Source organism: Bombus impatiens, unplaced genomic scaffold, assembly GCF_000188095.3.
Source record: "Bombus impatiens unplaced genomic scaffold, BIMP_2.2 scf_0044, whole genome shotgun sequence".
Lineage (NCBI taxonomy): Eukaryota > Metazoa > Arthropoda > Insecta > Hymenoptera > Apidae > Bombus > Bombus impatiens.
This window is the reverse complement of record NT_176463.1, coordinates 767,413-780,182: the sequence shown is the minus strand read 5'-3', so window position 1 is coordinate 780,182 and position 12,770 is coordinate 767,413. Positions and strand designations below refer to the sequence as shown.

Sequence of the window (12,770 nt, the reverse complement as noted above, 5' to 3'; positions counted from 1 at the left end):
GCAGGTGCGGTCGCACCGGCAGCGTATTGGTAGGTAGCGGCCGCGTTTGGTGCGGCGGTAGCGACTATCGGAGTGAGCAAGTGGTGGTGTGGGGTGCTAGCGGACGCTGCTGCAGCTGCATGTGCAGCCGCGGCAGCAGCCGTCGGAAGGGGATACGGCGCGTAACGATAGGTGGTGGGGGTAGGTGTCGCGACCATCACCAACTCACCGTATGCGCCTCTGTTGGCCGCTCGCGTCTTCGCCAGGTTCGCTGGGAGCATCACTTCCTTCGGCTGTGCTTTCTTGCATTCGACCTTCAAATTCAACATAAAAATTCAATATTAGTTGTGTCTCGTGCACCCGATGAGAGCGATCCCAAGATTTTGGGGTGAAGCTTCGTTAGAAGATTAGTAGCGGAGGTTACGAGAATTACAAAAAGTGATGATTACCCTTGTAGGATAATGCGATGGTGGGGGATGGCGATCAGGCGGCCTAGAGCCGCTTTATCGCTGTCTCAACGGACCGCGACTAGAAGGGGGATGGCGCTAGGGGCAATGCGCCCTCCTAGTGCCAAATTCAACAGTCAGAGAATTTTTAGGACTGGCTCGAACAAGAGGAGGCGGGAGGAGGTGCAACGGAAAGACAATTTGTAAGAGGTCCCTGGAGCACTCCTGTCACACACGTAGGATGGTCATCGTGGAGTTTTAGTCGGTAAGAGTCCGACACTACTCTGCTGTTGCCGATTTTTAGCAGCAGTGGAGTGTCCATGAGGATTTCTCCATGTGCAAAAAAAAAAAAAAAGAGGAAGTGATGATTAATTCCTTGCCTTATGATTTTATTTGATAGAATTATTATACCGTTCGTTCAATGCATGTATCATGGATCCGATTCTCTATTTGTTAACTGTAGTCTGCAATACTAATAATAAGAATATGATCTCTGTTAAGATAAGGGATTAAGATTTCCTTCTAAAGTTATGTCTAAATCCATACTTCAGGCGAGAGAGATTTTATTAAGAACTTTTAGGAGTTCATTCCAGATACAACAAGAGGAAAAGTCAATTTTAAATAATCAATCGACCACAATCGAGTAAGCTTTAATGAAAATTTTAATGGAAAGCTACAAGATAAGCTATGGACATTAGAATATGCTGGATATAGAAATTTTATTAGTAATTTCATTCGTCTGTAAAGGAGGTGCTTTGGCGAATATGGAACACAAATTCCCATGATAGTCGTTCGATCTTCTATTCAAGTAACAAACGAAGTTACGATAATTTGTTCGGCCTCGTTATATCCTCGTTACGAACGTGTGTCTGATTATGTGTTTTGATGCCCGTAATCAAGGGTAATCCGGGACCAGCTAATCAGCGTGATCTATCGCTCTAATATTATCAGTGCAAATAGACGACTGTTTTATACCGAGCTAACATCTGACAATGGTGTTGCCGAGTTATTGACGAAATTGGGGATCGTCTAGGCCGTATGGATTTATGGATAACGAGAAGTGGCATCTGGTTAAATCCTTGATCCACGTCAGCGGGATTTCGCTGGTAGTAGACGACAAATAGAACTGTCTATTACCGAGAGACCTATGTGATCTCTACTATGACAGGCTTTCGAGAAACCGCTTTTCGTCTTCCAGCGTAAGATTCACACGCTCAACCGTTGTCGTCGTTGCGTGCGGACATGTGTGTGTCGCGTGCGTGTCAAATGCAAATAAGCACGGCAATGCTTCTCAATTATACAGAAAATTAATTCCGCTCGACGCCGTATCCGTAGATGAAGAACGGAAGGCAAATATCATTTGATACCACTTCTACGGTCACGTGGTGGGGATGTAGGAGAGGGAGAGAAACGATCGAGAATGGGTGCCCTCTTCGTTCGATAAACAGGCTTTGCTGGCCTACCAGGCAACTCACCATTTTGTTGTTGATTTCGTGGAAATGGATCTCACAGACTTTGTCGACCACGTCCTCGCTTTGAAACGTGACGAAGCCAAAGCCTGGAACAGAAAGAACAGGTGTCGTTTAATTATCGAAAATGAAAGATGCTTCGCTATGAAGTGTACAATATAGCAATGTAAAGTTAATTGAATAACAGTTTCGGTAAATTCTTTTGTTTCATTAGAAATTAATCTTTTTGAACCTGCTATATCTCATTTCACATAACCGAAGGTGTCAGTGAAGATGACTACAAAGATTTTAACAATAATTCCTATCCCCCGTAATAACTAAATGTAATTAATCAAACGTAATTAGTGAAAAGACGAATGAGAACATGTTGGGAGTTCATGCATTTAACACTAGAACTACCAGTCAAATTGATTGATTTTACAATTTTATTTTTAAATTCCTACGTCATGTTATATTCTTTTCCGCAATGATGTAATGACTTTCGCAACGATAACTAAAAGAGTAATACAGGGTGGTTGGTAACTGATGGTACAAGCGGAAAGGGGGTGATTGTGCGCGAAAAAAGAAGTCGAAAATATAGAATAACAATTTTTTTTTTAATTTTTTTTTTTAATTTTTCCATCGAGACAACAATCTACAGTTAGATCTGTTATAACGTACCGCACGCGTACCGAGCGAAATTTCAAATTTTCTCGAAAACAAAGCCTCAAAAAAATTTTTATTCTATATTTTCGACATTTTTTCCGCGTAGAATCACCCCCTTTCCGCTCGTACCACCAGTTAGCAACCACCCTGTATATATATATATATATATATATATATATATAGTTATGTGAAATATATATATATATTATATATTTATTACATACGTATTATATATATATTATATATGTAGTAACTTAAATGGGTCTTAGAGTAAGGACAAGTAATGATGTTTTATTTGGAGTTAAGTTTAGTTTAACAAGCAATACTCAATACAAAAAACTGTTTACAATATCGTCGTACGTCTTATTATCATATTCGGCTCTCAACTTCCCGATTCATACTCTCCGGCTCCTCCACTCACACTCTGCGGCTTCCCCACTGACTCTCTCTGACTTCTCAACTCACACTGTGACCGTTCTAGCATCCCTTTGTCTTTTCTTAGGCCCATCACGCACGTGTTTCGCAGATGCTCGTTGCCAGGGTCACGTAAATCCTTTCTACGAAACTATTCAATTGAAAGACCGACGTCACATTGATGAACCGGACGGCGCCTCGGCTCTCGCGACATTGTTTATGGTTAACTCGATGTTTCTTATCGATAGAAATAACAAGATCCATGAAACCATCTACAAGAATTCGTACGTTTTCAATGCAAAGAGAATTCTTCTGAAGAACTATCAGATCAGATGCAAATTATACCCGACGCTTTAAATATGTGGCACGATTTCGATGAATGCCTTCTATTCGATGTAATTTGCCATACTTAAAAACCATCCCGAGTTCATGTAGCTGCTACGTGTAAATGGTGGCACGAAGATAACTATCCCGTCGGATCTTCCATTAATTCAGCAGAGTCGGACGAGTTTTGTTTCCTTTCCAACCTCTTTCTCGCCGAGGTACCCGTTCCACTCGAACGCGGTCTAAGCACTTCTGCTCAAAATTTATTTCGCTGGAGAACGAACTGGAAAGGAGAAAGAGAGGGGAAGAGAAAGAGACAGAGACACAGAGCGAGAGCGAGAAAGAGAGAGAGAGAGAGAGGAAAGGAGGAATTGAAGAAAGGATAACGAAACGTAGGGTGCGTGCTGGAGAAGAAACGAGGGAGAACGATGAGCCGGCGAAGAGCCATAACTTAATCAAGCATCAAGGGTTATTAAAAACTTTGCATTGGTCTCCAGGTGATTTTAATCTCGCCCCTTCGCGTCGCTGACTTTCTCTTCACCCTTTCCTCGTCTTCTGCTTCTTCGGCTCTCATCCTTACGCGAGAAGCGTAGTAATTCAGGCTCAAGTTATCCGGCGGGCGCGAGTTATACGAATCCAGTGCGCGATGTCGCTTAAGATAACCAGGAGTTAGTGCTTCCGTGCTGAAGCAGTCTGCCAGAAGAGGCGAAACTACGCCGGGTGACTCGTAATTAAACACAGCCGATGGATACCAGAGTCGAATGCGAACCGACAGCTCGCGATTCTTCGAGCGTCCTCTCCTCTCTCTTAAATTTTACACCGGAAATAGAACGGGGCCGCGCTGAATTAAATTACATTGGAACGTTCGTTCGCAAGCATGCGCGGACGACTGCAGGCACAAACGCAACGTGCCATCAATTCCGCAGTTTGTTTGAGTAATTAACGTCAATCGATTTTAATGTTATGTCCTTATTTATCTACCGCCGGGTTATGATACAAAGATCGAGTCATGAACTGAAAAGATTAAAGTTCGTCTGGTAGTGAGAGTAATATACAATATTACTTTTATTCAGCTGCTGGTCGAAATGCTAATGCATGGGAAACTTCGGACGGAAATTATTTGATTTTCTTTGGAGAGTAGTTTCGCGAAGGATAAAGGGAATATGAAGTAGTTAAATTTATAAATGTGTTATTCGTATAGAGTACGAGCTAATGGCAAATAAGATGAAATAAAATATTGCAAAGAATGTCGCGTCTCTTTATTCTCGCGTTCGTCTAACGTGGTAATGGCCATTTTGCATGAATTGTAATTTTAATGCCTAGTGTGCAAATAATAAACATCTCAAAAATCCTTTTACGTTTCGCCTCTACGTAGTCATTTAACAAATTGCTTCTAACAACTTATCCGCACGATTTGCTCCTTTAGTACCATCAACAACAGATAGTCCTAAAATCTATCTCTTTATAATTCATTGATTTTACAACCATCCACTTTAATCGCATTTTTAAACTTAATAGAGTATATTCAAGGTAAAGTACATGTTACATTTAGTATCATAAATAATATAAGATTAATTGACCTACAAGCAAGACGTGTAGCGATATCTATGAAGTACTAAAATGATATTATATCAAATTTAATGCTCTATATTCGAATTGATGGATACACCACATACAATATTACAACCAATACTACATGTAATATTGCACACGATGTAAAATTAACAAATCCTTAACCAAAACGGGACAATCATACGAATATGTTATACCTCCGAGCTAAATCTCCGAAGTTATTCACTTCTTCTTTTCAATCAAATGCTCTTTCCAATTCATTTTCTTTTCCTTCGAATATCGTTCCTTCTCCACGTGATCCTACCCTCCGGCATCACTTTCGTCTGCAACTTACACTACTGGTCCCTTGAACTTTAAGCTCCTCCGCCGGCATGAAAAGCACGAGTGATTAAGTTATAAACTTGGCAAGATGTCCGTTTGAGTGAGGAAGGGGCTTACTTCATTTATGTAATTTATAGTACTCTGTCAGTCAGCTAACTCCACGGAGCCTGAGCACCCTCTCCTTGGTACAAAGGCCGTGCTCTGACACCGGTAACATTTAACTACTTCCTGTTGGAGTCTACTGAGCGCGCATACAGCGTCCGAACGCAAGGACCAAGCCAGAGAGAATGGTATTCACCGTTCCGATATTATTCGTCTTTTAAAGCATGCCCTAATATCCTGCAGGATATTACAAAGTCGTCTTCCTTTAAGAGGTATTAAAAAGTTATGACAGGGTTGTTCACGTCGAGCCCACGTACTTCAGTCACTTTTCGTTGGAAATAGAGTCGACGGTATGCACCCGACGATATGATGTATGCGAAATATCGCATGAATTTATAATATGACTGACACCGTGTAAAATACGCCTTCGACCGTACACCCTTGTATGTGCCAAATAAAATTACATTGTTTCATAAATTCCAGCAGCGTTAAATAACTTCATAGTGTTCGCTAACAGGTTGAACATACATATACATATACACCCCCGTTTATAATTATTAGAACATTTATGAACAAAGTAAACTTCAGTAAATCAGATCCTCTAAGAATCTTAATACATATTATAAACGATGTTACAATACAGATTTAGGCATTGCAAAAATTTCTTCTCGTTTCTTATTCAATTCACCTGAATTTTTTAAATAAATTATTATAACTTGTGTTATTGTGAATCTTCAAAATAGTTTTGCTAAATTTTTCTTTATAAATATATATGGGTCACAATCTTGCATACAAAATCTGGTCGACTAATCAGTTCTTTGATGCTTCAGATTAATTACCACCTTCGGCTACAATAAATGTCATCAACGTGAATGCATATCTCGTTCGTAAAAATATCTTAAACTTTTATCCACTTCGAAGTTATTAAATAGATCATCCGCGACACACATCGTGTTACCAGTTCTTCTTCAGACTATTACTAAACCCGAATATACTTCACACCTTGTGAAACACGTCATTTTATGCAGTTGAAAATAGTTCGCTTTATGCGCTATGGAATATCGTCATTTGAGGGTATCGACATGACCCGACGTTTACTTTTTACCATCGATAAAACGGAGGTTACGTGTTTTTAGGGTCCCGACTATTGAACAGAACCACCGTGGCGCGGGGAAAGCGAAGTAAGGTCAGCGCGGTCAGCGGTCTGCGAGCGATCCAATAAATTTTGAAAGAAAAACCTGGGCCCGGTGTTCGAATTTTCATAAGAGGTTTTATTTCCATGGTCCAATCTTAGGGTCTCGAGAAGCTCCATTCTCGCCTGAAACAGGCAGGTTGGCCCTCATAGGGGTGGTAGAGGCGGCCAGGAGGAAAAAGTGCGTGCTCAGCTGTCCAACCCCTCGTTGGACGCCAGATGCGCTCATTTCAATAAAAAACACACCCCGAAATATCCTGTACTCCTTCCAATAGCGGACCCCTCTTATCCTCTTACCTCCTGAGAGTTCCTTAAATGATCCATAAACGGTCCCGCCAGTGTAAAATTATTGTAAAGTCGTGACGGTTATCTGACTATTTTCCGCTACCTTTCCACCCCGTAGAATTATAGCCGACTTTATCAGTTGAGGGCAGCGAATCGAAGGAAAATATGTTTCGGTCATCGTCGTTTTCCAAAGATTTAGTTTTTAAAGAGGATGTAATTCTTCTTTAGCGTATCACGTGTGTACAGTAGATAATGAACTTTGTGATCAGACAACGAGTTTCAAGAAAAAAGTACTAAACTTTTTGTAATCATATTTTTTCCTCTTTTGTTGTGAGTATTCGTGAGATTTTAGTATATTTAACACTTTACCGACGATTTTCTGTAATTTATTTTCTAATTTGAACGTCTTGATTTTATTACGTTCACGTAATTATGTTTATTGATCTCTAATTCCAAGCATCCATAAAATAACAAAATACAATTAACTTTTTTTATTCCTACATTGATATATTAATGCGAAAAATTATAAATCGAATTTATCACGATAAAAATTTAACCACGAGAAATAATCGAAAAATTGTCGATGGTAGTTAAAGCACCAGAAAACGATACATCGTAAAAACGACGTATTCAATCTCGGCGACGAAGTTGGACAAGTATTAGCGGCTTTCGTTCTGGGGTTAAATTTTCTTGACGAGAGGAAAAATGGATCTTGATGGCTCCAGTGGCAGGCGTTGACGGAAGAGAGCAATTCTTCCCTATTCCGCGATCATCGTCGTCCTTGGTCGGTCCTCGCCTTTCCTCCCGTCTTTTCCACCTTCTTTCTCTTTCGGTCCCCTTGTCTTCCCCCTTTTTCTCTCCTCGTCATCTCCACCCCTCGACTCTCGAGCATAATGCGACCCCGCTATTGTACCAATGGCCATGTTAACGTTTAAAAGCCACGCTGCCGTTAAGCGCGTTTCAGAATTTTACCGTCTATTGAGAATGGTAAAAGGTTTCTTTCAAAAGGCTCGGTTGGCAGAACGATTTGAAACTTGTAAATGGATATGGCTTAAACCTTTGCTACTTCTCCCGTTCCATTTCTATCGTTCTCTCTTGGTCTCGTTTCTCCGTACGCCTTTAACGTCCTACCTGTTAGGTGTGTAGGTCTTTGAAATGTTTGTTTGTCCCTGTTAATGCGATCGTCGTCGACGCGATCATCGCAGAATATCGTTGTATTCATGAATTTCACGAGTCACTGAAGCTATCTATGCAGAAATAACGATGGACTTTGATGTCGTCCGTTCTCAGCAACAGGCTAAGTGGAGTGCCGGTCGTTAGAATTTTAATTGTAGTGAATTTATAATCATCCAATTAGACTCGGTGCAGTGGTAATCCGTTTTACGATCATCTCTTGGAAGAATGCTCGCAAACAGTCGGAAGAAACGTTATTTTGTAATGATACGGTACTCTTTTATGGAGGAAGTTTTTGAGTTACGAGTTCTTTTTTCTTCTTATTTAATCCTGGAAGGATGAAACGCTTATCTCACTTGAATAGTTAGAAAGGATGAAGTTTAATTTGATTTTAGTTAAGCTGAGAATTGTTTAGGCTTAAACTAGACGTTCATTCGCAGATATTCGAATTGAGGAATGCAAAGATTAACGATGATTTTTAAATAAGATACCATAGTCGTAACTCCTAATAATTACGTCATTCTATTAGATCGTTTAATGCCATACATAAGCCCAGCAATACTTACTTTGATATACATTTTTCGGAATCGTTAATCTCCGTCGAACTAGTGGCGTAGTTGTTAAGGATTTAACAGCCGCAACGTAATCTACGTTTTATGCATTCAGCGAAAAATCCATAGTATAAAGGAAGGATCATAAAGATCGTAATCTGTTATCGTATTTCGTTCCTCTAAATCCGTGCCTCTTGTATTTTTATGGGTCGATTATACAAATTAAAAAAAAAAAGATGGAAAAGAAAAAACCAAAGAGAAAAAAGAAAAAATATCACAACCATCAAATATATTTGTATATAAATTATTTCAAAAAAAGCAAAGGATTATTTCCGTTTGAATTTCAGTTGTGGAACACTTTCAAATTGCCTAACACCGCACAGAATAGTGTTTCAGACATCACGTAGCGCGCACATGGAGCAGATGCTGGCAGACATACAATCCGCAACACATAGATTGTCTCTACATGTAATGTCGTTATTATTATAGATTGATGATCGTCCTAGATTATTGATTAAGCAGTTTAGTGCGTACTACCCAATTACCGATCGGAGTACATACCAATAAATCAAGACCACGATATACAGGTGCGAAGCCAATTTGTACGCTATCCCTTCCAGTTCCTACCCCATCTTGTGCTAAACCTAATCGTCTTACGGTAAAGCGAAGATGACCAAAGTTTCCGCAATAGTACTCACGGAGTCGGCACGATAACATCGTTTCCAACCGTGTTTTCTTCAAGTCAGACCCAATAACGAACAGTGTAAACTGCAATTCTATACGAGAACCGATCGTTATCGATGGAAAGTTTGCTCGTAGATATACGGTTGTTAATTGCCTCTTTCAGAGTCCACCAGTTCGAAACTGGTTCGCCGTTGCAAGATTACAGATCTAAAAAAAAAATCTAGAGCCCCGGAGAAATCGAGAATACTATACTGTTGCAATTTTCAGACTCAAGTGCGATGCAATACTTCAAATGATCGTGCGCGGTATTTCAATAAAAGTTTCCCTGTAATCAAAGAAGAGTATATTTATTACTTTTTAAATAATATAAAGACAAATAATTGATGTCGTTACAGATTTTCTTATGTAATACATACATAACATGTTCATAATGCAAAAGAATGAATATTTTGAGGGAAAGGATCAAATGTAATATGAAAATGGCAAACAATTTATTCACTATAGTTTTCCAAACGAGAGAGTATCAAAAATCTGCTGATACAACTGATGCTTTAAAAAGGGTGCCTAAAGGTGGCAAACGAAAAACCAATTAAAGGTCACTTTTTGGATTCCACTTTCGGAAACTGCACGCGTTCTATCCCCTTCGATGCGAGTTAAATGAATAAACCGCAATCCGATTTTGTGATGCGTCGGGTACGATGGACAGCGTGTGAGAGAGAGGAAAAGAGAGAGAGAGAGAGAGAGAGAGGAAGAGAGAGCGAGAGAGCCGTGGACCGACCTTCGATTAGTCACCGAGATCACGAGAATTTTACAATGTTAGAATTTCAAAATGATCGTTAGTGCGGCAATCACAAATTCGCGATCGCGAATTTTTGGTGCACTTGTTCGGTCTGAGGCTCCGCGTGGCAGGATTCGCGCAGGATTACCAGAGTGGACGTGCTCTCTCTGTTCCTAACCGAACTTTCCGCGCGATAATGTGGGAAAAGCTGACGTTAATTTCACATTGAACACGCTAGGACGCGTAATTGTTATCGCCTGGCCGACCAGTCCATTTTCAATTGCATTATCGGAGGGGCGGGTATTTTTGAGAAAATTGACGCGCGTATTTTACCGATATCGAGCTCTTGGTGCAGTTACGAAAATCAAAGAGAATGACGTATTTGTGTTGACAATTTAATTCGTTTGCTTTGATTTCTTTGGATCAAAATTCAGAAGAAAATTAGTAAATCTGATAGCAGTTAAAAAATAATTAGGTATAAAATAATAGAGAATAGAATAGAAAGTTATTGTTACTCGAGTGATCATATAAAAATAATATTGAAAATATAAAGTGTACATTCGCATTTTTTTGTAATTATTAACTTTTTCCTGCGCAATATAATTAATTTTGTGCCATCAGATTATGTGTATTTCGATTTGTACTCGGTGGAAATGTCGAGGATGATGCTTCACCTGTTTTAACTAATAATACTTGCTGCGAATTAAAAACAAGTTGTAATTAACTCGAAGTACTAGTTTAATTAGGCCATATCTTCATCTCCGTTATACAACACCACTCGATTCAAGTTTGTCATTATTGAATTTTACAAATTAGCAGACACCGGAGTATCAAGTATCGTTTTATAATTTTCTGGAATAATCATCTGTCGCGTAATATGCACACCACAATTAAAACTGTAGTTACAAAAGCTTTAAATTCAATATTTGATCTCTGTAATATTTCTGTCTCAAAGTAATTGTAGGATTTCATTACGTCTATGACTATCATATTAAAATTAACATATGAAGTAGTCATTAGAAGGACCAGATCAAATCTCTGGAAACATTACAGAAAGAGCTCAAAAAAGGAATTACCTGAAAATTCTTAACGATGCTATCCAGGAAGTAACTTCGCACAAACAGCGATTCAAAAGTTTTTAAGACAAACTAGCTTTTGCATCGTGTACAGTAAGTGGATCGAGACACAAGTAATCAGACGTCGGCGATGGACCACTTCCGATCGCAGTCGGTTCACAATGGTTTTTTAAGAACTTTTGAGAAAGGTTAGCCAGTAACGATTATTGTCCCGCAACTTCGAGCTCATCCAGGAAGGTAATAGCCAACAAAGGCCATGGGAGCGTTGCCAGTAACCTGAGATTTAAGACGACTCCCGATTTTACCGAATCTACAGCCTTATCTGTGATCGATTAAAATGTTATCTCCGTTGTCCTTCATCGTTTGTATTTCTACTATTGCCGAAACCATTTTCGAGGTCATTTACCATGAGAATTATATCGTAACATTATATCTTGGCATAGATCCGAAACGCAATGATCGTCCGATACGCATAATCGAAACAATCGTAACTAAAAATAAAATTTTACCTACGAAATATATTTCAAAATCAATTAGATCGTCGCAAGGGAACAATTGTCAAGTTGCTGGAAACTTTATTCGGTCAGGTGCGGTTTCAGTTCGGTTGAGTAACGTGCTTCAACTTGTTGATTTACAACGGCAACCACGAAATTGTGGTTCCGAGGTGTTCGAGCTCCCTCGGTGACCCATCACTTTCTAATGGCCATCCTAAAACTCCCGAACACCGATGCTCTGTTGTTCTCGCCGTTAGACTTGTGCTGAACGAACTCGCGAATCTCCGAGCACTGGTTGTTGCTGTTGTGAAAGTTTCACGTAGCGCGATTTACTCGTCGAGGCTATTATCGATCCGACAGATTTTTCTGTAGCCACGTGGAACAACCACGAAGTGGATAGACGTGAAACATAAAGTACTCGCGTGCTCTGTTGTTCATTTAGCCGCGATAGCATGATGAAAACGTCTATGAATATTTAAACGCCGTAACGTTATATGGGTTTCCACTTTATTCTATAATCGTTCGATCAGTTCAATAACGTTTGATCGTGTTCTCGGTGTCAAAACGCGGCGCGAATTAGCTATTTTACAAGTTAATTGCAAACAAAGGCAGGGATAATTGGGTTAAACGACAGCGTTATGCTAAAATCGTTGACTTGTTATTAGAGCAAGTTCTATATTATGCGGGAAAGTTGGTATACGAGTTGAATATAGCAGAAACTTTTCCATTTTTCCTGGTTCACAGTATACTTTGGCACTCCTAAAACTAGGACTCATTGGATTATCAATGCTAATTAAGGCGTTAATGCGAGTTTTATACGTCGGTGAGGATGCGACGCAGACGAAAGGACGAAAAAGAAGTTTCTAGTGTAATTTAGCCCAGTTTTAAGTGGTGTCGTTCCATTATTTTATATACACCGAGCCGTCGAACTTCGAGCGTCGTCGTGGCTTTTCTACTCCGATAATATTCGATAATGGAGCGGGTCGATTAATTATCTTAAACCTCCGTTCGCTAAAGTCAACGCGAAACTAAATTGAGTTTTGAACCGAAGTCTTCAGATATGACCGAACTCTATTCTGCTGGATAAAGGATAGTTATATAATTAACTTTGGCACACAGCTCAATCATTAACGAGCATAATTAAAATATAATTGATTCTTTGTATTCAAATACTAATTTTGTGTATTTCGGCATTCATTTCTTCGATTTCTAATTGCTATACCAGTTTATTAATTAAATTCCGTGACTCATAGAGAAGAACAAAA

General features: G+C 39.5%; 1 protein-coding gene across 3 annotated transcripts in view; it reads right to left on the bottom strand.

Moving 5' to 3' along the window:
- Nucleotides 1-12,770, bottom strand: part of LOC100745078 (RNA-binding protein Musashi homolog Rbp6) — a 783,269-nt gene that overhangs the window by 46,795 nt on the left and 723,704 nt on the right. For all 3 annotated transcript variants that reach the window (XR_004462521.1, XR_001102603.2, XM_033323160.1), the window contains exons 9-10: nt 1,901-1,983; nt 209-293 (exon numbers count right to left, since the gene is read on the bottom strand). Coding sequence is in view for 1 of the 3 variants with exons in the window: in XM_033323160.1 (XP_033179051.1) it covers nt 209-293; nt 1,901-1,983 (168 nt within the window). In the remaining 2 variants the exon portion in view is untranslated. The remainder of the gene's footprint in view (nt 1-208; nt 294-1,900; nt 1,984-12,770) is intronic.